Genomic DNA, 25,389 nt, shown 5'->3' with positions numbered 1-25,389 from the left:
TACCCTCTGACACTTCAAAAAATTAAGCAAAAATTAAGCAAGAAGATTTATTGAAACTCACATTACATTAATAGGTGACTTTAAAGATTATTGATTCAGCGGAAATGATATTTATAATCTCTTTAGTCCAGGATTATAGGACTTTTTTAAATATAACAAATGGAAAATGTAAGGGATTGAATTTTTCCGACTCTAAAGAAGTTAATTATATAGTAACTTAAATGTTGAGCTATGCTCGGATTCATTGGTTTATATTTATCAAATGATATTTTCATACATATATTTTTATTTTTTTTTCCAAAATAATAAATGGTGGAATGGGAGATAGGTGTCTTAACCATGAAATATGCTTAATTTAACGGGTCAAAGTTTCAAAATTAATGAATGACTAGTTTATCACAAGAGATCTCTACTGCAAAAGTTCCTTTGCACTGAAAAAACTATTCATAGTTTTAAAGAATTTACAATTAATAAATTTGAAGAAATGTATATTTATGACATGCACCAAATTTTATGTATTATTTTACTATTTCTCGTACATGCAACTTTACGTTTTTTAAATTCTATTATCCTTATAAGGAAATGTAAATCTACAATAAAAAATATAATTCAGGGAAGTGAAATTTTGGTCGATATGAAATTTAGAAACAATATTTTCTTTAATATCATTGTTTTATTATTTTGGCATGTTATTAAACATTAGGTTCAGAATGAGAATCTCACTTGAATATGAGTTGTGCATGTTACTTGTTAATTTCGTGCACAACTTTAAAACGAGCTACTGAATAGTTTCATAGTACATGTGTAGTTTAATTAAAAAAATTTTGCTATTACTAAACTATATGCATGTCATTTATGCAAATTTATGTTTATTTTATCAATATTGGACCCAAATTCGACTAGAAGATGTGTGATATCAAGGTCCCTTACTCCTTCTCTAGGAGTTGAACGTTCAATTCTTCATCCTTTCCAAAAGTGGCCATCGAAGGAAATTAAGTAACAAAAAATTACATAAAATAACTATTAAATGAGCATGAAAAATGTAAAATTTCTTTTAGTTGGTTTGTATATTTTTCCGTGTCTTATTACAAAGAAAGGAGATAACAAAACTATATCGAAAATTTATATTTTGAATGTGTAATATAATAAAAAAATACAAAAGAAAGGACTAACGAGTATCTTACAAAACGAATAAAACTCGGACTATTGTAAATTACCACTGAACTAATTTCATGAGGTTATAAATACTATCCATATGTAGAATTATTTACCTATTCATTATTTTTCTATAAGACAAATAGATTGAGCAGTTAGTTGTACTTTTAATTCAAAAAATTCATTTAATAATATTTTAAACCTGCATGCATATATATTGAAAATTAATAAAACACAACTGAACACATTGACAGGGGAAAAACTTTTACTTACTTTTATGCTAGTTTTATTCTATTTATACTATTTGTTTGTATAGTAATTAATTAAATAAGTCGATCTTGACTAGGATAACATTAACATAACTTAACAATTAAACATCTTACTTCTTAAGAGATTCATATTGAGACTAAAAAACCCATCTTATTAGTATTTTATTTGAACAACTTTTAACTCCAAAGTAAATTTCTTTCAATTAAGAATGGTTTATGGAAAAAAAAAAACTTTTATTTAATGGAAGACAAACATGATAGTTGATAATCCTTATCATTTCTATTTCTTCCATAAGGCAGAAGAAAAAGAAAAGAAAAGAAAAGAAAAAAAAAAAACTGAAAGCCTTCTTAGTTGTTAGAGACTCAATGTCAAATCCAAGTCCTCTGAGCCATCAGAATTACACTCATGCTCCTCGCTATTAACATCAATCACATCCTGCGGTGGCTGCTGCTCCGCCGTTGGGGTCCCCATCCGCTGTCCCAACTGCCCCGCCGCAAACTGATTCTGTTGACCGTTAATACCGTTGGCGGAGGCGGTCCGCGGCGGCTGTTGGGCCAACAATGGGTGAAGCGGCAGTTGGTGGGCGTGGGCCATGTCAACTGCGGCGCCGGAATATCTTCTCAGAGACGGCGGCTGTCGCGTCTGCGCCAAATAATCGTTAAGGGTCATTTGGGGTTGCCGAGAAGCAGAGGATTGGCCATGGAAATAACTGGTCCACGGCGGCGGCCGGAGCCGAGAAGTTGAGGGCTGAGACGGAGATCTACCAGAAGAAGCAAGTTGATTCTGCAAGAAATGGTAATTATAATGGTGAGTTAGAGCCTCCGAGCCAAAAATCACTTGGCCGCAGAGCCCACAAGGGGCTCCGAAAATTGTGTTCTTCCGGCGATACCGCCGGCCGGAAGTCTCGCCGGAGGTCGGCAACAGCTCCTCGTATGATGGGTTCCAGCCGGATTTGTCAAAATGGGAGGAATTCCAAGGGAAAGACAGAGCAGGAGAGAAGGCCATGATGAGAAAAAACAGAGCAGAGAGAGAAGGTTGAAGCAGAAGGGCCATGGCAGAATATGGCAATGGAGATGATTTTATGGCAGGTTTTTGAGATTGTGAGAACTGAGGATTGCAATTTATAGAGGCATCGGGGAATGGGGGAAGCCTAGTTTCAATTAATTGCATAATTGGAGGAGAGTAACCTGATAAATTGGGCTCGCTTATTTCATGTCACTTAAAAGTTAATGCTCCAACGTAGTCGAAGTCAATCCCTTGATATTCATGGCTCTATGATCGTCTCTCTTGCATCGACACCTTAAAATAAGTTTGCCTCACAACTACACTAAAAAACTAGCTTATAATAGTTCTTGCAAACTTTATAAGCTCACTATATTCATTTACGGGTTGTTGGAGACTATTTATCGCCGCCATCACCTACCACATGTCGACATCGTTGATAATCTTCTACAAGAATAATAAAAAAACTCAATAGCATCTTTTGGATCGATGCAAATGTTGCCAAGCTGGTCTATAAGTTGTTTATCGGCCAACCTACTCTTGGTACAAGCCGACCTAAAAGAACATCCACAGGCGCGAAGGCAACGAGGATGTTTTCCGACAACGCGCCACATTTCTCAGGATGTTGGAGAGTCGTTAGAGTGTTATCAGAAGTTCACATGCACGAAGGCAACGAGGATGTTTTCCGACAACACGCCACATTTCTCAAGATGTTGGAGAGTCGTTAGAGTGTTATCAGAAGTTCTATCGGAGTTCATCTCTATAAATAGAGATCCCCACCTTCCACGTAAGGTAGGCAAAACTATTCTTCTTTGTGAGTAATAGATCAGTCTTAGTACTGACATAACCGTTGGAGTGCTAATCTTGTCTTATAGATACTTCGAATTTCGTAACACTTCAGTCGGGCTTCACAGATTCCGAGCTTGATCAATTTCACGTTCAAAAGTGCATCACTTTAACTTATAATAGTATATGATAAAATACAAAATATTTTTTTTCTTCCCTATAAAACAATGAAAAAAACAAAATTTAAGATTAGAACAGCATATACATATGGCTGGATTACTACCAAACCAACCAGTGAAGTGAATTTCCTAATATCCTCAGAAAAAGCATTCTTCTCAAGCAATCTTTGATATTTGTAACAATTTCAACAAGCAACAGAACTGTTCTCAGCCTGAAAGGTAATATTAGATTTGGTTTACTGTATAAACATAAAAAAGGAATGGTCAAAACAAATGAATAGACAGGAAAAGCCATCTTAGAGTTTCATCAGGGCTCCTCACCTGGAAGATACAATTACAACTGTCTCAAATGTATTAACAACTTCCTAGAATGAAACAGGCACCATTGTAATCAAGAAAGTCTATGGAGGTTTTGTTTCGAACAATGTTTTCAGAAGAAATTTCATTAAATTTTTTAGTGTGGATGAACCGCGCCGACTAATGATCGATACAGATATACATGTTCAATTGATATAAAATACCGTAGAGCTGGGGAATTTTACAGAAGATACATAGGGAGTGGAGTGTTGACCATAAAAGTCACTAGTTACCCAGATTGATCTGTTTTTTCTCTCTTTTTTTTTTCTTTTTCCTTCCTTTTTCATTTCCTCTTGCCAGTTCCAATAGACAACAGCTCAAAGCTCCGGAGTGTCTCATCACGAGCGCCTTTTGTGGTTGCAGAACGGGTAAAAGTTGTCGTTTTGGACTCGAAACCAGGTTGAACCCGCTGGCCTGCAGACAGTCGACTACTTGCTGACACCAGCCGGCTTGATCGGATTTCACTAGGCTCCCCAGAGGAGCTTGGTCGACTGCTTGATAAGACAGGCCTCTTCGAAATGCTTCCATTCCTGTAACTACTTCGACCCCTTTCTGAATCAGGTTGCTGTAGAGGGCGAAGGGGTAAGAAAACATGTCATCTTAGTAAAAGAAGAATAAAGAAAACGGAGCAGCAGAGTAATAGGAACCAAATTCTTAGAGAAGTAAGCAAAATCCAAGTTTACTAAGAGAAACGAAAATTGAAGATTATCGCATGCAGCAGTACCACGTCCTTGGAAGATGGTACATCATCGGATGATCTGTGTCTGGAATGATCGCCATGCAAACCATGCCCACCTGCGTTCCTTCTTCCAAATGCCTCAGCTGCACCAGAGAATCTATCTCGAATATCTTGGCCTACTAGATGACAAGCAAATGGTATATTTGATTTGTTAAAAGTCTACCGTTTCTTCAACTCAATTTGAAGCATAAATTGATAACATGAAGCGAGAGCTCTCAAACCCCAATGCTCCAAACATATTTCTTCCAACAGAAAAAGTATATATATCTCATAGCAGTTCAAAGAACAAAATTGTTTCTCAAAATAATGTTTGCAGTAAACAGCAATGAACTACACCAATTAGCATCTCTATTGCCAGGTTTGGTTTCCTTGTTAGTCTGTTGGGCTGTCTTGCTGTTCCTGTCTCTTGACCAGGTACTTTTCTGGTTTGGTTCTAGTTGTGGGGGTATTGATGCTACATAATTAATGCTGTTTACCATTTTTTGTTTTACATTTTTCCTGTTGAACTTTGTTGTTGTCAGATAAGAATCAATTTCATAAAAAAGAAAAGGGAAGGAAACAGCCTAAAGGTCGGGGGTAGAGATCACCCCACCTGAAAGAACTAATACAAAAAGGCTCTCCAATCGAGGATAACCGAAACAACGCAGAACTCTCTCTCTCTCTCTCTCCCCCCTTCCTATTGTGCACAACCAAAGCTACATCCCTTGTATGCATGCAGATCATTAATATAAAAACATGTTCTAACTGAGCTGGGGGAAATGAAGTTTGACGTAAGAAACGATCTCTCCAAAGCATAGATTAGCTATAGGAGGTAATATACAGCCAATTTCAGCAATTTATAGTTTATCCTATCCTTCCTGGGAAAAGGAACGGACCTGGATGCTTTTCCACTCTTTCAGCAGATGGTCCTGGGGTGAGACCTGGTTTTCCACTGGGCTGTTAAGAAGCAACAATGAAGAAGCATATTAGAAGCAATACAATTTTATTTCCCATCTTTGGTCAACATAAGCATCCAAAAAATTTAAATACAGACTCGTGGTTTTGAACTGGAGCCAATCTGTGGGTATTTCAATATAGTCCAGTCAAATACATAGTCAAATTGATATCCTGCAACAATGACCAGAGTGATGCCGTTAGTTAAACCCCCAGATAGAGTACTAGAAGGATTTTGACATGCACAGACATGCACCTTGTGTGTATGGAATTTAATAGTACAAGGAGAATAATTTTGTACAAACCTTCACGGATGAAAAGGTCTCGGAATAATCTCTTCAGATATGAATAGTCAGGTTTATCTTCAAACCTCAGTGATCGACAATAGTGAAAATAGGACGTAAATTCTGATGGATATGACTTGCAGAGGACCTAGAAAATTTTACCATGTCAAATACGTCCACAGAAAACCTTAAAACAAATTTATTTATAATTTGAGGAACAAACTGGCATATGGCAAGCACACTGGTTGATACAATCACTTGTACTCATCGCTTGTGACTGTCACATTTATATTCTTGTAAAAGTTAATCGGTTAATGTGCCACAGGGAGCGAGTAATAATACCTCTACTGGAGTAAGCATCTTCTTCTCACTGATCTTATCATATTTTTGCTTTTTAGTTCCTGCCTTCAGTCCTTGCCAAGGAAGGCTGACATAAAGATTTATGAATACAGGTCAAAATCTGATGTGTCAAAGAGATATGAGTATGAAAAGCAAGCATTAAGTATTATGTGCAACCTTCCTCTAAGAAAGTACATTAGTACATAGCCCAGCGATTCTAAATCGTCCCTCCTGCTTTGCTCTGCAGACAAACCAAGTAGTTTTGTATTAAATGAATCAAGTTAACAGTAAAAAAGACATCAAATGACAAAATATTTTCTCACCAACTCCAAGATGAGTATTGACACTTGCATAGCGAGCTGTTCCAGTGAGATTTTTATTTTCTCTGTCACAAAAGCAAGTGAGAGAACCCACCAAGGTTAATAAAGCAAACTAAGCATGAAGATCAGTTCAAAACTTCACCATAATATAAGAGGGGAAAATTATCTCATAGATGCAAAATTAGATCAAAAGAGGAGCGTTCAGATCCTATTCAAGATTGTGCTAAGAAAAATCCAAAAGAACACGGATTCCAAACTCATGAAACATTTGTTAGAATGATCTAGTCACTTTATCACTAGATTCATCATTGTTTTTTATAACAATGAGACGTCATGGAGAATCTTAGTTCTCTGAAGGATACAATAAGGTTTTATAAGGCATCTGAAATGATAAATCATTTGCTGACATACATCCACCTACTCTGCCATGGTTGTTCTTAGCTAGGCACGTTTAGTGGACTGAAAACTGAAACTTCAGGACCCAATACAACAGCTAGGAGTGTCAAGATTGGTCAAGGGGAAATGCGGATAAAAGACATGCCAGAGTCACAAAAAGGTAATAGATGATACCTGTATGGTATATGCTTGTGTGTCTGAAGATCCCTATACTTTTTAGCAAGACCATAGTCAATGATGTACACCTGTCCACAAAAACAGGGTAGTTTGATTTATTAAGGTATAAGCTAAAGTAACTAACTTTCTTAATTTTTATAAGAAAAGTAACTAACTTCCAATCAGCAACCCCCATGTCCCTATAAAACACATACAGACGCGTTATTTACTTTAACTTGATAAACACAAGTTCAGAAACGTACGAAGTTTTTCATGACAACTAGAAAAATATCCAACGTGCAAGAACTTAAATTGAAGTCATTTTCTTTATTGCCTTTACATTATGACCTTTAGACAGCAGAAATCACTAACTTTAGGTGGGAATGGGATCCAGATAATATCGGCCACCCTCATGGACTAAACATAAGTACCAACAAATGAAGAAAGAACTAATAAGAAATGACATTTTAGATGACATCATTGACATTCTCAAATATCAAAATTTACACCAACTCTCTCAAGTCCTTGCATATATCGTAGACCCAAATTACCAAAGTGTATGTGCATAAGCATGCAAGGAATAACAGGACTTTTAGAAGGGTTGAGAGTTTCTGGGAGGTGGTTTGGGATCTGGTCAGATATCATGTATCTCTTTGGGCTTTCATGCCCAAAGTTTTTTTAATTACTCCTTAGGTCAGATCTTGCTTGATTAGTGCCCGTTGTTTTAGTTTCTCTTTTTGTTGGGTTGTTTGTTATATGCCCTCCTGTCTTACTTTTATTTATCTTAATGAAAGCTTAGTTTTTCATAAAATTAAATAAATAAATAAAAAAGAAAAGTATTTTGTTAGTTACATCATACATGAAGGGCCACGGTAACCCCATGGCTTGTACTCTTTTGATAAATAAATTGGTGGCTGACCTATTCAATATATTTTTGTTGAGTGGACCACAGTTTTTTCCAACTTGGAAATGGAAATCTTCAATGTAATAGGGACGAAAAAGGAAAAAACTCAAAGGACATATTTAAAAAATAAGAAATTCTGTTTAATGCATTATACCTGATTAGCCTTTCGCCCCAAGCCCATTAGAAAGTTGTCTGGCTTTATGTCACGATGGAGGAACCCCCGTGAATGCATATACTCAACTCTGTTTATCTACAGGAGAGACATAAAAGAATGAGCAGAGCAAAATTATTCAGTAAGATACTACTTGAAAAAGGATTGGCAAATTTACCAACTGATCTGCAAGCATCAAAACTGTCTTCAAAGACAGTTTCCGATTGCAGTAGTTGAACAAGTCTTCCAGGCTTGGCCCAAGGAGATCAATAACCATTATATTGTAATCACCCTCAGCTCCAAACCATTTGAGATGGGGGATCCCCGCTTCATATATAAACAAAGTATATTAGAGAAAAACTAACATAAACTGGATGTAGTTCTCAAAGAGTTTCATTAACATCACTCAGCATAAATGAACTATAAAGAAATCCTACTTCCTCCTTGAAGAAGCATGTACAATTTTGACTCATAGTGAAGCTGAGGGTGCTTGGTCTTTCCGGATTCCTGAGGAAACAAGAAGCTCATAAATGAATCGCCAAAATCTAAAATTTTATCAATGTAGAATATATATCAATGGTGTATAAAGTTATTATGCCACGATGAATGACTTAAGTACCAACCCATAGTAAACACAAAGCATCGGAATTCAGAAAGACAGCAAGATCTTAATGTCTTCTCTTCCCTCTCCCCCACTCTAGGCAGTGAACAGTAAGATGGAAATATCTAAAACGTGTAAATAGCATTGTCCTAAAGAGAAGAAATTCGATAGGCAACCAAAAATAATGGCTTTCATCCTGCCCTTAACTTCTGGAGACAACAACAGTCGAGATGCTAATTTAGTTACTAAAGTTTCCGGCCATATTGCCCAACTGTTAATAATTCGTAGTGTTCACAACAAAATTTTATAAAAGCCCAAAATCAAAATCAAAACTCAAGATATTAGAGGACGATCTTTTCTAAAGTAAAAAAAACAAAATCATTTCTAGTCTTGGGCTCGAGATTTCAGAATTGGTTAGATCGCGATATCAGCGCAAAGGATAAAAACAAAGTCTCCTAATTTCCTAGTAAATAGAAATGGAAGCAATTGAATGACCCACTTACCAGCTTTACAGCCACTTCCTCTCCAGTTTGTACATTTGTACCTGTATAAACCAATCGAAACACCATCAATGTCCGCTCATACAAGCACGTGAATTGCAAAACCAAACGAATAAAAGGCACATGAGCCGCATACCCAAATAAAGTTCGCCAAATGATCCGCTGCCGATCTTCCTTCCGAGCTTAAACTTCCCACCTATAATATGCTCCATGACCTAATTTACTAATCCACCAAGCTCGCCCTTTATATATGTATCAGCTCAAAATTTAGTCCACCATACAAAATGACACAAGTGCTTCCCCGTCGGATAATTCCTTTCCTAATCCAGGCGCCGCTTCAATTCTTCTCAGGAATCAAATCTTCAAATAGAGCCTCTGATCCACAGCTTCCAGCCCGATGGTAATGATCGAAAATTCCATTCAAGCTACAAATCACGCGCAAATACGAACATCTTCCGTAGCCAAAAAGCTTACAATATACATTCCCTACTCAAATATACATACAAATGAAAGTTTACGAATCTCCGCACATCAAAAACCGATTAAAGCGCATGTAATAAGGTAGGGGAAAAAATGCAATTACATCTGGAAAAACGAATTGGAGATCAAAAGGGAGGAGGAAAAGGACATCGTCCTTGAGAATTCGTAGATGAAAACAAGAATGGAACGGAATGGAACTTGCAGTCGCAAAATAATCTAATGCCAAAGATGTTCACGTCAATGTGAACGAAGACAACAACAAAAAGAAAGGGAAGAAGAAGATGAAAAGTAAACAAGGTTCAGAATATATACTGGGATGAGATCTTCGGATCTGAGTTTGGGACAGGGATCAAGTTTCTTCGGAAATTAGAGGGGGGGGAGAAGATTTGGTGGATTTGACGTAGTGAGGAAAAGGAAGCGAGAAAATGAAGGAAAATGGATGAGAAAGTTGGATGATTGAGGAAGGGAACGCGAGGTGATATTGTTTTAATTAATTTTCGCTAATTCATTTTAAACACTATTTATGTTTTATTATAATTTAAGTGCCGATCCGGTGTGGCTGCATGTATTGTTGTACCCTACACTCCCCCATAATCGCTCCAGGAGAAGCCACGTGTCCACTCTACTGACCACGACCGCTAAATCAAATTTTAAAATTTATAATTTTTTGTAATTAGTTGAAATGTAATTCTCCGTTAAACAAAAAAAAAGTTGTAAGGTCGATTTATACGCGTGTAAATTTTTATTAATTACTTCTTTTTTTCTTTTCCATTAATTGCCTAGAAAGAAACTATAAAATACTATTTTCAACGGTAGCCTGTTTTTTTTTTTTTCTTTCTTTTCAAAGAACACAACGGTAGCCTAGTTCATAGAGAATGGATCAGAAAAATTAAAATAAAGTACTTTTACTTTCCTTTTATTTTTTTTAATAGAAAAATAAGCTATTTTACTTGGACGGTAATAATTTGACTGAAAAAAAATAATTGATCTCAATCTTAAAAATACGGATATACAAGCATAGCAATTCAAATTTGTCATAAATTATTTATTTTGATTACAGTTTTTTTTTTATCTTCGACAATCATGTCTGTGTAGTAATGTGTGTTTTTATTTTGATTTACTGAAAAATAAAATTATGTTAAAAAATTTTAAAAGGTAGTAATAAAAATTTTATTTTTTTATTTACAACTAATAAAAGGTTGATGTCTCTCTAATTTAAAATTTCAAATTGTGTAACCTTATCACAACTACAACTTAATAGTTAAGTTATTAATATCACCTTTCAAAGTTCATAGACTGAAGTTTCAATTTGAAATAAAAGAAAGTAAATTATAATTGTAAAGAAATAAAAACATGAACATATTAACCTGCGTTGAAATTTAAATTGGAAATTAATATTTGCTGCCTTTTAAGTGTAAATAATAGGGAGTGGTCAGAGGTTGTGTACTATGTTGTTAGAGCATCAATAAATAAATTGTAATGATTTGAAAAATGAAATGATTAATATTGCATAAGCTTAATGATATAAAAAGGAAATGAGAGAAAAATTGAATTAAAAGGACAGTGGTTGAAAGGAAAGCATATGCTTTTCCTATTTTAAAGGAATGTATGAAAGAGTCAATCCACCATCTTAACCAATTTACTTGGACTCATGTTAGATAGAAGCCTATAAATAATTATTAGATAAGAGATCATTACTGGCGCGGATAATTCAATTTAAATAATTGCCAGATGATCAGATTTTTTTTTTTTAATTTATCTTTGACTTTATGATTATTTTATTAAAAAGAAGATAAAAAAAGTGATTTGATTGAATGATTAAGACATCGATACAAAAAAAATGAAAAAACACTCCATTTTATTTTGTTTATATATATCTGATTTTGATTATTTTCGACAATGGAGAGATTGAAAATTAGTATCCTTTTACGGTAAGACAAAACTATATCATGCCATAGTAAATAATTGTCATTCAAATTAAAATTGATATCTTTTAAAGGAAAATGAACAGTGTTTCTCCATCAAACCATATTTTAATATAAAAACGGAGGTTAAGGGATGATTGAACTAAAAAGCAAGGGAAGAAAAAAAAGGAAAAAAATTTAAACAAGTCAGTATACATTTAGAAACAACAAAAACAAATTTCTTGTTTCTTTTTCTTGTTTCCAAGTTGTTCTAACATGAGTAAAAATTTTGTTTTATCATTTTTGAATCTAAGAGTGTTGAGATCAAGAAGAAACGAGAATGTTACCAAACGGAGCCTGAAGTTTAGAATTTGAAAAATGGAATCCATAGAGCCAGAATACCTAAACTTGGACTTATGGTAGATATTATGAATGGTTTGAAACTAAAAACCAAGAAAGTTGCATATGCAGTGATGATGCAGGAGTCAAAGGCAGCATGTGAAAGTTAAGGGGCCGGAGAGTGTTGGTCCCTCCCTCGCAGCAGAATCCTAAGAAATGCTATAATACACTACACCCCTATCAAAACCTTATGACAGACAAAAAAAGCATTCTCAATTTTCACAACAGAAATATGAATGTAAGAACCAAAAAAAAAAAAACAAAAAAAACAAAACACAGAGGAAATTTTGATATCAATCATAGAGGGAGAAGAAGGCAAACTGCCTTTATGTAACTTACGTTGAACCTGCTCTAGATAAATCGCTATTGATCTCAAAATTTTATTTACATGAAAATGAGTGTTGAACATTTGTCACCGTAACCTATAGACTATAGTATGGATTTCGAAATTAATGGTTAGTCATCCAATAACCTATGCAACAAGAGGAAAAAAGAAACACTCAAGAGTTATAACTAACATCGATATAGTGTTCATTGAGGTGTCTCCAACACTCAATTAGATGTTGATAACAACGATGAGTCGAATAAGTGTTCAATTATTGCTAAATGAACTTGTAAGTAAGATTTCTTATCAAGTTGAGAGTCCTAAGAGTCAATTTGATACAAGAATCACGATTGAAATGAAATTCTAATAGAAAAGTTCGAAATAAGATAGATTCATAATGATAAAATTATGAGTTGAGGAAAGTCTATTGAGTGGCATATGTCGAGTATACATCTGTGGCTTTAGCCTAAAAGGTTGTCTATGAATCTATGATAGATATGTTTGAGTTGAAAGGAACATGCGAGTGATATCGGCCAAAATTTTGGTCCAACTGTGGTGTGGATAGCCATGCCGACAAAATTTGCTCATATATGTGGTTAGTACTTTTCGGTTTAGTAGTGCATTAACAGTCCAAAACATTCTAACAACTTGCATAGTAAGCATGGAAATATCTGTTGCAGTAACAAATTTTCATTTTATTATATTATTCCTAAGGATGGTTTGGGGTATATTCTCAGCCAGTTTGATAGTGATGAAAACTAGGATGGACAAGGGTATTTAGCTCACTTTAATTGATCAAAAACCTCTCGTGAAGTCTCAAATTAAGGATAGAATCAGATCCTCTCCAACTTTAAGAGAATCAAACAATAAGTTAATTTCTAGGAGCCTACAAGATTCTATACTTCTATTATCCAATATCCTCGAGTTATTGCAATTTCCTGACATGATAAATTAAATACGAAGAGCCTCAAAGAAATCTGAAGCGTACCTTTTTCTGACTGGGAGCATGTGTACTTGCATTTTCCAGAGCATGAACCGTAGCTTTTGTTGGTGAAGGGGAAACTATGAAACCAATGGGACATTTGATGATGATCAAATTGTCACGGACTCAATGCTGGACCCACATGTCCTCTCATTGACCCTTCCTTTGGCTGGACACTGCTTCCTTTTTGTAGAGTCACACCAGAGAACAGATGGGCAAGAGCCTGAGATTAGGAGAGACACCCAATATCTTCATCAAGTTTAAGTTGGAGGCAGTTCCATTAGCAAGTTGCTTGATGGCTCTACGCCTTTGTTCATCAATGCCATGCTGCACATGGAAAATTTTCATCATCAAGAATCAAATGGACAATGGAGCCCACTTGTATTAATTAGCACACAACACCTGTCACATAATTTCGTTGCGGTCAAGTAATCTCAGTAGGTACACATTAATTCCTGAAATAGTTAAATCGACTGATCATGATTATAAACTGACTGGGCCAAATCCAGCATCTATAGCTCTCAAATTAAATTCATGGTCTTGTCAAATAAAATCAATTCATGGTTACGACAGAGCACAGAGTCTTTAGTTGTAGATACAGAAACTAATTCTTACTCAGGCTGGAGCATTACATGAGAAAATAATTCATACTTCCCGTTCATCTCTCCTTAGCAAAACATAGAGTTCGATTACAAAAGGAGATTCGTCAACCCAACATAGGTCCAGAGTTTTACAATTTCTAATAACAACCCAATAAGAATCTCAATCATCTTCCCTTTCTGGAGGAAGGCCGCAAGGTAACAGCATTTTCTGCAAAAACAAAAACAAAACAAAAAAATCTTAACATTCTGCATCTTATTAAGTTGAAACGGAATCAAGGAGGAACTATGATGAAATTTGCCATCCCTCGTTAAGAAAGAAATTTAGTTACATGATGGGGCACAACCCCACATTTCGAATGCAGAATGACCCATTATTCATGACAACTCACAGCATGAAGAATGAAATTACTTGGAATACTGCTCAAGCGAAGTTAAAAATCCATGGTTAAGTTACAATTTTGATCCCTCAATTTGAGAGTTGTGTAAATTACAAAATTGATATCGAAATTTAAGAGGGGTGTGTAATACATCCCTAAACTTTAATAATTGTCTAATAAACCCTTGTACTTCCAATTTTGTGTCAACGGATTCTTGAACTTAAAAAATGTCTCATAAGTCGGAGAACTATTATACACAAAATTGAAATTTTAGAAACCTATAAATTCAATGATCTATTAGACACAACATTAATTAATAGTTTGACGACCTATTAGACATAACCCTTAAACTGTCAAGGACCAAACTTATGATTTAACCAAAATTCATAAGTGGTACTGGAAAACTAAAAATTAAAAAATCGGAAGGAATAATTCACCCAATAGTCAAATTACTAGGACTTGAACCTCAAAAAGCACATTATATTGTTGGACGGCAAGTGAAGGTAATAATGGAAAAACTCGAAGTATAATGAATGTAGGCAGAAACCTCAGAAATGGTTGGCTCAGAAAAAGAAAAAGAAAAACTGGCTATTGCCAACAAAATTTATTGGAACCTATATTTTCTCTCTCTCTCTTTCTCTCTTTCTCTCTTTCTCTCTCGCTTTATTTCTATTTTCGTTTGTTTGGGGTTGGGAGGAAGGGTCACCCATAAGCCTGTAAACAGGAAAGTAAAGACAAACGTAGAAGAATTACTTAACCCGAACATGACAAGCATGGACATTGGCGATTTAAAACAATAAAAGAAAAAATAAATATTCGCTGTACACCTGGAATGGTTCTTCAAACCAAAATAAATATTTTGGGGGAAAAAACTAAGAAGGGGAAGCTTGGCAGGGAAAAGAGAAAGACAATACACCGACCTGCATAAAATTGTAGCGTTCCCTTCCAATAGATTCATTTTCTGCTATGGCGAAGTATGCTAGAATGGGGTAATGTCCAACATAAGATGCATAGCTATCACGCTGAATGTTCACGGCCCATTCACTGTACGCATTGAGATGTGAACTGAGATTTGAAAACTACTATGCAAAGCAATATAAGATCAAAAATCCAGAGGAATAAGAAAACTAACAATCTACTTAAATCAGCATGCCCAGTTCCCACATATTTAGCCTGAAGGTGCTCAAGCTGAGAATTGATGTTAAATCTATCACTAGCCTGCATTGAACATCAGAAACCAAAATTAGCGCCCATCTAAAGCAACCTCAAGCAAAGCCAAGAAGCCAAATATTTTAAAAACTGGATGACTGAAGAGAGGTTTCGAGTCCACACATTAAAAACCATCGAGTGGCAGGGTTAAATAAACTAAGAACTCAGATTGTCTACTCAATATATTATCATTCCCATCCTTGGTCGTTCAATTCAAGCAGAGGTAATTTGCATCAAAGTAAAATAACTCCGATTCACCATGGCAACTAAATAAATAAATTTAAACCCAATAAGATACATCTCTTTTCATTTCTTCATGTGCTAAATGGCTGATTTAATTCCAGGAAGAAACGCGATCAAGAAACCTCCGATCAACTAAATGGAACGGTCGAGTATTAAGTACAAACAAACTTATATTTTCATCTTGCAATCAGTTCTAGGGTTTTGGAATTAGTGCTGTGATGAATGAAAAACAATAAAATATAACAGTACAAAAGTAGAGGAGAGAGCAAATAAGAGATTTACGGTTGCAGTGCTAACCTGCATGTTCGATTTGGGACAGACGTAACAGAAGCGACGAACAAGAGAAATGGCGCGAGCTCAAGGTCTGGCCTCTGGCGCGGTCAAATCGTAATGAGGAAACTTATACTCATTGATGCCGTCCAATAAAACGACAAGTCGTCCCTGACTTCGGCTTTCGCCTTTTTTTTTCCCTCTTTCTTTTTTGTTTTATTTATTTATTTATTTATTTTTATTATTTTTACTTTTTTTCATTTTTTGGTCCTGGCCCTAGAAAATTTAATCATGTGTGAACTGTTAGGAAAACTTCCGGGGTGAATTTTTATTTTTATGGATTTTTCTTTAGGGAAAAAAAAAGATTAAAAAAAAGCCACTCTTAGTTGTACTATTAGGAATGGTTACGACTATTTACCTTTTGATTTTAACAATTTTTCCTTCGAATTGTCGAAATCATACTATCATTTAGGGAATGTCAATTGGTTTTAATATTTACAAAATGGTATACTTTTTAAACTTTTAACTAATGATTACTATTTCGAAGCAAATAATACGTTTTATCAAATCTATAAATTAATATTAATACTTTTAGTAAAAAACTTAAGCTAACATCTTTGTGTTTACTCTTTGTCTTTTGGTATTTTTTTGATTTAGCCTATATTATTTATGAAGCTTTAGTGATAAACGTTAAAATTGGTTGATGATAAATTTATATGACATAAGTGAATTGACATAATTTTAGAGGAGGAAAAAATTCGGCTAAGAAATTAAATTTTTAAAAAATGAGTAGTAATTCCGAATCTAAGTTTTTACAAATTCACAGACTATTATACCACGAAAGTTTATCATTAATCGATTTTAATATTTATCAATGTTGAGAGGTTAAAATGAAAAATGTTAAAACGTATTGAATTAAATTTGTAAAATTATATTATTAGATAATGTTATTTGAATTATTATTAGATTTTGATTAGGATATACTTTAGAATTAGATTTTCTATTTGAATTATGACAATGAATTATATTAATATAAATAGTCAACATGAACATAGCTCAACGGTAATTAACATATTCTCATTTTAAACATTCAAACCTCATACTCCCAATCTTATTTTATTTTTTAAAACATCGAGACCCCTATTTGTTGTACTAAAAAGATTATATTAGTATAAATAGATTATTAGATTTCCATTCGAAATAATTCAGTTCAATGAAATTATATTTGTTATTTTCTCTATTTTCTTTACTCTTTTAGAATTAACAAAATTACATTCTTTTAAATAACAAGAACTAAATTAAAAAAAAAAAAAAAAAACCTTCGGAAATTTTAAACATACCTTTGCTAAAACTCTAATCTTACCCATTGGAATATTGGGCCTTAAGATGGACCCAATACCAAAACATCGTTTTGAGATGTGACAACATTCCGGTCCTGTTATGGGCCCAAAGAAACCGAAAGCCAGAGAGAGACGGTGGGGGAAAAAAGTCCAAAAACGGTAACTGAAAAAGCTCTCCGACACGACAAGGGTTTTGTTTTTGTAACGTCTAAATCGAGGGATGATGTGACTTGGACGGTCAAGGATCTGCCACGTGGAAATATATGAGGACGTCATAACATGCACAAGAGCCGAGTAACTAAACTATTGGAGTACCATACTCTATTCCATTTACATAATAAATAGAAAAAATTGATCCCAAATCATTTTTAATACATTGTTGATGTGACAAACAGTAAATTAAATGGAGTAGGGTACTCACGTAATATAAAAAATGATCCCGACAATACCTGCATGATCGACCTGAATGATGGGGCTGCACTGTGCAAGGTCCACGCGACAGAGACTGTGGGACCCAACTTGAAATATGGTGCATGCTAGCTAAAATCTAGCATGTGACTGAAGCGCGTGGAATTCTCCTTTTTTTTGTTTCTAAATTTTTAGAAACAATTGTTCCAATTTCTCGTTTTTATATTTAAGAAACGGTTTTGAAATTGCATAAGGATATTGTAAATAATAAAATCAAATTTGTTGTTTTTATTTATGTTTTCAATTTGTTCCAAAATATAAATCAAAACATTATTTTATTATTGCTGATTTAAATATATAATAAATATTATAAAATAAATATAATATAAAACTATAATAATTAAATTTCAAATAAAACTTCAACTTTTTAATTTAAAAATTTTTAAAACGAAAAACAATAAATAATCACGAAATATGCTTCGATTTATGTTTTATTAAAAAATTAAAAAACAAAAAATAAGAAACAGTCACCCCATTACAGTTCTATTTTAATTTATTACAAAAGAGAAAAATAGAAAAACCAACATTTGTTTCTTCATTTTGTATTTTTATTTATTTTTTAATTTTAATTATTTTATATACTAATTTCTATCCTTCAATATATTTTTTTTTAAATACTCATTGAACGTGCCCCATTGATTCTGTCAAAATCTTGGTAACTCATGGTTACCAAGTCGATTTTTTTTTCTTTTTTCTTTTTCCTGTTTCTGTTTGATAACCCTTCAAAGATTTTCATTCTCTATTTCTTATTTAATACTTTTTTTATATTTGTTTAGGCAAGAAAAGGGAAGTGTGCATTTAGCTATCTTTTTCTTTTTTAATGAATCGCTTATTCAAACGTATAACATGTTTCCTAGGAATCTTTATTTTCTAAAGCAATCAAATTTACAATTTTATTTCATAATTGTTTTTTAAAGTTTACCCAACATAGTATGTAACGTAAAACCTGAAAATGAAGCAAAAAAAGAAGAGACAAAGTTGTTGACAATAATTGCCTTTTTACTTCAAATTTTAAAATCTAAAAAAGTAAGAGCTATTTGGGGTACTCTCTAAAATAAAGAGTTCTACTTTTCGTTAGAATTAAACTAGAATAATATGTAAAAATCATTATTCTCTCTATTTCTCTTTAATTCCTAATCAGGTCAAAGTAAAAAATAGGATACTGTCTCTCTTTTTTCAGTTAAATCCTTGATGAAACAGTTTTTAGATTTAGAGCCTCTAACTTGCCAAAATTTGCCGACTGGGGCCTCAAGAATATCTATGATAAGCTAATGGTTAGTAATAATATGTAATAAAAGAACATTGCCTCTCAGAACCAAACTTCCATTCCAGGTATGAGCATGATTGTCTGATGAAAAAACTAATGGATAATGTGATAAATTGTATTAAAAATAAATTACCTCTACTGTCCACACAATCAGATAGAAAACATTGGTCTATATATGTTGCAAAATATATAAACAGGAACTGTACATTTAAAGAGTTTACTCACAGTATTAACTCGCCGTTCCGTGGACTCATACAGCATACAATCTGACAACCTGGTCGATTTTAGCACGACAAACTGGGCAGCCCCATTTCTTGGATTTGATCTCGGTCAAACAGTTCATGCACCCGGCCATATGTCCACAGGGAATGCAGGCTCCTTCAACGGGAGCATCCAAACATATAACACATGATGAAGAACTCGCTTCCTCTTTTCCTTCACCCGCTCCGGACTGAACGTTCTGAGCAGCTGTAGATGACAAGTCGATTGGGCTTGAATCAATCGAAGGATAGTGAATTGCACCATCATCCAGAATCTCATCTGCAGCTGCCGATGGAGCTGAAGGTACTGCATCTGGAGGGATGCTGTTCGCCTGGATTTCAGGATGTTCGTTTGAATTGCTGCTCTGGCCAGCTTCATGCACTTCCGACACATTTGTGCCTAATTTTATAGAATGTGTTGTTGGTGCAACTGTACCGATATGGCTGCTCGTTATTGCATTGGAGGTACTTCCTCCAGAACTTGGATTGAGATCAGGAAAGGGTGGTCTCCCTTGGTTAGCTGACTGGATGGAAGCATTAATCGCCATGGCTAGTTCAACATCTTCTGTGGCTGGTGGTGCAGTTGCCGAAGCACCCGAACCCTGGTTACCATGCATAAATGCAGGGTGCATCATCTGAAATATTACAAAAACGTCAAGGTTATCGAAATTCCTACTACAATGTAATGTAGGCTACCTAGTATCAGGGAAACTAACCCGTAAACCGACCCATTTCCCTTCTTTGTTATGGAAATATTGGGAAAAAAAATATTTCAAGAGCTTGCTTAGTCTAAATTCAAGCTCGCTTGGGCAGGAAATTAAAAAAAAAATGAAATTAATGATTTCTGATTCCAAATTCCGATTTTAAGATCAACCATAAGCCATGGAGAGCAACAGTCGTTTAAAAAAATTCTAATTCTAATATTAGTATCAACTATAAGCCAGGGAAAGCAAACACTAGTTTACAAAATTCAATTTTCTGAAGTAGTTCAGACTAAAAGGCAGAACTATCCACTAAACATGAAAAAAAAAAAAAAAAAAAACCTATATAAATCTATTGTCTATCTTGACCACGGGCCAAGATCAGAAGAGAATGAACATATTACCGAAGGAATTCCTTTGCATGCATTGCAAAACCAGTGAAGTTGTTCTTTGTCATTTTCATTCCCAGATGCAAGTTTCAAGCGAGTTTCTGCAAAAACAAACAAATAAAAATTATAACAGAGTTCAAAACAAGAAATAAACATTAAGTCCAGGATGGAGCTCCTTGGTTATAGAAAAAATGAAATTAGTTGTTCCTCGGATGTAGGTGAGTATTATTGAAGGCCAAGGCAACAGACATGGTACGAGATCAGAGTCATCCAAACCAACAAATGGATCTTTGAATTTGAAGGAGACTCTGATATCCAAAAGTCTCTTAATAGCATTTACCATGGAATAGATCATTGGGAGAAATAAATAGATTCAATCATTATACAAGTAACAAGTATAATGTTTCTACTACTTATGTAGTACCTACCCCTGCATTCACCCTATGAATTTTCTTTTGTAAATAATTCTTTAATGTTGTTGGATCCCAATGAATTTTCTTTTGTAAATAATTCTTTAATGTTGTTGGATCCCAATGATGCTGATACGGCTGAAAATGAATGGGAGTAGTACCCATATCACCATAGTATAGAAAATTTGCTCATTACAGAACTATGAAGTGAATGAATGCATCTTTCAGTGCCAAGATGGCAAAGATAGTCATAACTTACTTGCAGTGTTATCCACAATCATAATTGATGGATCAGAATGCTGTAGCTTTGTCTCCTCCAAATTGGCCCTCCACAATGGAACAACAATACGCGGTTGAGCATCCTATCGTTTACAAACAAGGATTACAACAACAAAATCATAACCTAAGATACCCTAGACCAATATTATTTGATCCAACCAATGTTTTAAAAGGCTAAAGGCGGCCTCGAGGCTTTTTCTCTTGAAAAGGCGAGGCGTAAGCCTCAATTTTAATTAAAAGAATTAAACAAATCCTAAATTTGTGTGGTCAAGTATTACCAAACATAATAGTTATATAAAATTATCAAAATATCCACCTGTTACTTGTCACTCAAAAAAAATTCTAAAAAAACATCATAACATCACTACTATTATCACCAATAAAACTTACTTATTCTATAAATTGTTGTCTTCAATATTTTTAAAGTCTAGGTAGTAAAAGTAGTAATAGATTGAGTTGTTACAACTCCTGCTTAGGATTCCATAAAAAAAAACCTTGATATTTTTTAAGAATTGGAAAAATTAATAGTATTCTTGTAATCATTACACGAGGCGTATACTTTAAGCCTCAGTGCGTTTTCAAAGAGGAGTAAGCCTCTTCTATGCGAGGCGTAAGCCTCTTATAGTCCAAAGAAGGCGTAAGACTTGAGGCTTTATTGTACAAATATCACCTTTGTTCCATCACTATAGTTTTGCTTCTCTAAATTCCAATTGAAAATTGTCTTTTGAAATTCCCTTACTGTAGGATTCCCTCTCTTTGTAATTTCACAACATCAATAAAATTGTTTCTTTCTTTTAAAAAAAAACACATTATTGTAAAAATAGACGAAACGATAGGTTGCCAAGAACAAGAGACAACAGAAAATATAAATACGTATATCAGTTAAAGTACTATTTGAATCACATCCATTTATGCCTGGTGAGAACCTACTATATAATAAATGCTATGAAGAACCAGGGAATTCAGAGAGGATGAGTAGCAACACTTTCAGATAACCATAAATGACCAATACAAAAGAAAACTAAGATTTTCCAAATAAGTTGCATCAGAAGTTATGGTGGTCCCAACTCGAAGGGGGCACAATAAATTGTGGTGCAATATGAAAGCCACGGAAGTGACAAGAAAAGAATATTGTCCCAACATCATCTAAAATCCAGCAGTAGCCAAAAAAAATATATATATATATACAATTGACGCGATGATATTTTTTTTCATCCCTAGCATTTTCATGCAAAACTAGATGACTAAAAACGCATTGCAATGGACATATATAGGGGAAAAAGTAGTATACTAAAAGCTTTTAAATATTATATAAAATCCTAATATGCAGCACATACCTGTAGACTTGTGTATATAGCAAGCTCCAACTTGAAAGGCTTTGTAAGATTCCGCGCCCCACATGGTAAAATAACAGCCCAACTGCAATTGGAATTACATCAATCACAAGTATATAATTAAACGAGAAAAATATACTCAAAGTTCGAATAAAAAAGGAAGTTATAGTCAACCATGAAAATTTTATCTCAAAAAAATCAAGTCAAACAAATCATGTTGCTTACACAACTTATTGCATGGTATTTGAAAATGCATATATGGGCATAGAACTAAAGAAAGAACAAACTTCAATTCGAGATTACGGAAACAGAGTACTTACGCTTTCCTTGAGACCAATTGAGGAGCCAATACTTCCAAAAATCCTGGTCCATAGAACTCCCGCAACCAACCCGAGAACAAACAAATATGACTCTACAAACAAAAGATGAAACATAAGCTTTAATAATCGTCTTGAAACAACAAATTCAACCGAAAAAAAATGGTTTGTTATAATTTAAACAGAATTACAAGTTAAATGAACCTCGATTGTACGAACGACACTGCTGTGACCTTTTGCTCTAGCAACATCAAGAGCACTCTGACAATCATCATTCATGATCAATGGATTTGCTGGAAATTATGACAGAATTGCCAATTAATATCATGAAAACAGTGGATAATTTTTTAAAAAGTGACTTTTTCAAAATATTTTTCAACAAATATTGAAAGAAACATCGTGTTGGTATGAAGTAAGTACGACAAACCTCCATGAGAAAGAAGTAACTTGACATTATTTTCAAGACCTCTTTTAGCTGCATGATGTAAAGGAGTGCCAGCATGACGGCCTAGAATGCATTAAAAGGGTTAGCCTAATCAAGTGAATGGGTAAGTTGGGGGAAGAATAATTCAACACTGAAAGCAATACCAAAAATTCAATGAAAAAAGAGCATATTTGAAGTTCTGTTGCCGAGACACCCAGATAATCAAAATGTATAATATTAAACCAACGCATAAAACCAGTACAATATACTACCAATGCAACATAAAGAACAAAATTAGAAAGAAAACTACCAGGTCGATACGCGTTAACATTAGCACCAAGTTCTATCAGAGTTCTTGCGACGTTGTGAAGCTCGGGACTCATGCAGGCCACAATCAAAGGGGTCTTCGCCTCCTTATCAATCCACTATACAGATCAAAAAAGTAAGAACAGCATAACAAATGCAAATAATCATTACTTTTAGCAGAAAAGTAAAATTCAATAATTACCTCAAGGCCTGCACCCTCTCGGCAAAGGGATTTAATCCCTTCTATGTTGCCATAGCTTACTTGCTGGTAGAGCAGTTCATCTTTCGATTGCTGTTGCCCCATTCCAGTCGAACCCAGAAAAGATAATCGAATGAGCTTCCTAAAGATAACCGGGTCTGAAAGAAAAACCAGGAATTCGCCTAAAATCTCCCTGGAAACTTCAATTCAGAACCCTTTGCATCAATGGGAGCAACTCAAAACTCCCAGGCCTGAGAGAGCAGAACGTCGGAACCAAGTCAATTGAACATTTCAGATAAAATCGATCCCAGGACGTCGGGCCAAGAAGAATTAATAAAAACCAATCGTAGTTTTTGCCCAAAAATGAAAAAGAATAAAGAAAACGATGCTTACGATTGCTTCCAATTTCTTAACCGATAAGATTTCTGAACAAAGGAGAAACGCGAAAATCAAATAATTCAGACCTACAGGCCCTCCCTCGATGATACCCCTTACCTACCCTGTCCTGAGAATAGCGGCGAAATTAATTTCCGTCGAATTTCGTGCGATGTGTCGTTCCTGGATTTCTGACGAATCTTTCCAAAAACCAAAGAAGCTTCTGCGACGGAGACCGATTGTAGGGACACGAAAATATCGCAGTACTAGAGTGGATTATCAGTCATGTAAACGACATGTCGTCATACGGAATTAATCTTCTCCCTTTCATTGGCCATTTCGAAATCCCGTTGACTGAATCAATCAATACGACAAGTCGATTGGTTCCAACTGATAGTATTGTGAATGGGAACATCAAGTTGGGCCAGCGAAAGCCTAAGAAGGCCCACGGATGTACCACAATTTCTGCATTTTGTTGAATTTCTTCTGTACTAAACTTAGGCCACTAAAAATTTCGTCCTCTGCTTGGAATTTAGATTCTGTTTAGATTATTATTAATCGGTCCTCGACTTTTGCTAAAATGTAGTTCAGTGGACTTAAAAAAATGGATCCTCACATCTACTTTAAAAAAATGGGTCCTCAGCTTTTAATTTAGTTTCTATTTACATTATTATTTATGAAGTCTGAAAATCAATTAATTTAGTCTTTAAATTTTAAAGAAATAGTTTTAAATGGTCTGAATTATCCTACTATCTATAACCTTAATGAAAAATTGTAGATATATTAGATGATAACATCACAATTAATGCATCTGTCATCATAGTGTACATATATATATTTATTTATTTATATTTATATCTACTTACTTGTTCTCTTCTTCCTTCCCCCTTTTGAGTTGGACCGAACAATTTATATGAAATTTTTTTATGTCAATTCATGACTTAACACGTCAATTTGAATCTAGCTTATAGATTAAGACATTTATAAGTAGAAGGTAGAAATTCAAATCTTTCCAACCAATAGGTCACATGTTATATGCAAAAAGATTTCAATCTTTTTAACTTACAACCAGAGTTATTACCGTTGTTAAGTTAATTGTTTTGTTCAAGTTATATGCATATGGGATTTCATGTCAAAATCAATTGACAATGTAAGGAATAACACATATCTATTATAAACCTATGTAAGGATCCTTATCAATGTGTGGGATCTTTAACATTTTAAACTCAGTTTTAAATTCAATATTGATTAGAGTAACTGTTGTTAAGATTAATCACTAATCTTCTGTTATTACAATTGCTTGCTCTAATCAATTCAGATTAGCGTCTCACTTTTAAGATGGGTTTCTAATTTTATATAAAGCCCAAATGTTTATCTCATAAACTAAAAAGAAAGAGGGATCAATTACTGTGAAAGTAGTGTTTTAGCACTTTATGAACAAAGTCAATGTTCATGAC

General features: G+C 34.3%; 3 protein-coding genes across 12 annotated transcripts; all 3 read right to left on the bottom strand.

Annotated features, from left to right (window-relative positions):
- Positions 1–3,653: 3,653 nt before the first annotated feature.
- LOC111020713 (casein kinase 1-like protein 10) lies at positions 3,654–13,449 on the bottom strand. Of its 6 annotated transcripts, none has more exons than XM_088124480.1 (15): positions 13,169–13,449; positions 9,209–9,558; positions 9,076–9,116; positions 8,409–8,478; positions 8,150–8,298; positions 7,975–8,070; positions 6,935–7,005; positions 6,368–6,429; positions 6,222–6,285; positions 6,048–6,132; positions 5,727–5,853; positions 5,522–5,595; positions 5,364–5,424; positions 4,474–4,607; positions 3,654–4,314 (listed from the first exon to the last, which is right to left on the bottom strand). In XM_088124480.1, exons 2-15 carry the CDS (start codon positions 9,282–9,284, stop codon positions 4,033–4,035), a joined length of 1,392 nt encoding a protein of 463 aa, XP_087980606.1. In that variant the 5' UTR covers positions 9,285–9,558; positions 13,169–13,449; the 3' UTR covers positions 3,654–4,032. The 6 variants fall into 6 exon arrangements, with proteins under 6 accessions (XP_087980606.1, XP_022153155.1, XP_022153162.1 ...); XM_022297463.2 differs by lacking the exon at positions 13,169–13,449 and adding an exon at positions 9,656–10,034; XM_022297470.2 differs by lacking the exon at positions 13,169–13,449 and adding an exon at positions 9,865–10,034.
- A 193-nt stretch (positions 13,450–13,642) lies between these two features.
- LOC111014320 (Splicing factor 3B subunit 5/RDS3 complex subunit 10) lies at positions 13,643–16,049 on the bottom strand. Of its 3 annotated transcripts, none has more exons than XM_022289007.2 (4): positions 15,891–16,049; positions 15,274–15,359; positions 15,062–15,185; positions 13,643–13,972 (listed from the first exon to the last, which is right to left on the bottom strand). In XM_022289007.2, exons 1-4 carry the CDS (start codon positions 15,894–15,896, stop codon positions 13,925–13,927), a joined length of 264 nt encoding a protein of 87 aa, XP_022144699.1. In that variant the 5' UTR covers positions 15,897–16,049; the 3' UTR covers positions 13,643–13,924. The 3 variants fall into 3 exon arrangements, with proteins under 3 accessions (XP_022144699.1, XP_022144707.2, XP_087980608.1); XM_022289015.2 differs by having other exon boundaries at positions 15,876–15,999; XM_088124482.1 differs by lacking the exon at positions 15,891–16,049 and adding an exon at positions 15,474–15,500.
- A 2,983-nt stretch (positions 16,050–19,032) lies between these two features.
- LOC111018163 (putative E3 ubiquitin-protein ligase XBAT35) lies at positions 19,033–24,202 on the bottom strand. Of its 3 annotated transcripts, none has more exons than XM_022294142.2 (10): positions 24,057–24,202; positions 23,561–23,808; positions 23,363–23,477; positions 23,056–23,136; positions 22,833–22,921; positions 22,632–22,723; positions 22,315–22,396; positions 20,958–21,060; positions 20,304–20,389; positions 19,033–19,833 (listed from the first exon to the last, which is right to left on the bottom strand). In XM_022294142.2, the coding sequence occupies exons 2-10, from the start codon at positions 23,660–23,662 to the stop codon at positions 19,189–19,191; spliced, it is 1,395 nt and encodes a 464-aa protein (XP_022149834.1). In that variant the 5' UTR covers positions 23,663–23,808; positions 24,057–24,202; the 3' UTR covers positions 19,033–19,188. The 3 variants fall into 3 exon arrangements, with proteins under 3 accessions (XP_022149834.1, XP_022149842.1, XP_022149826.1); XM_022294150.2 differs by having other exon boundaries at positions 24,053–24,185; XM_022294134.2 differs by having other exon boundaries at positions 23,951–24,159.
- Between the last annotated feature and the right edge of the window lie 1,187 nt (positions 24,203–25,389).

This window comes from Momordica charantia, assembly GCF_013281855.1.
Source record: "Momordica charantia cultivar OHB3-1 chromosome 5 unlocalized genomic scaffold, Mcharantia_2.0 BLBB01000005.1, whole genome shotgun sequence".
Classification (NCBI taxonomy): domain Eukaryota; kingdom Viridiplantae; phylum Streptophyta; class Magnoliopsida; order Cucurbitales; family Cucurbitaceae; genus Momordica; species Momordica charantia.
Note: the sequence above shows the minus strand (reverse complement) of the source record. Positions and strands in the feature narration are given on the sequence as shown.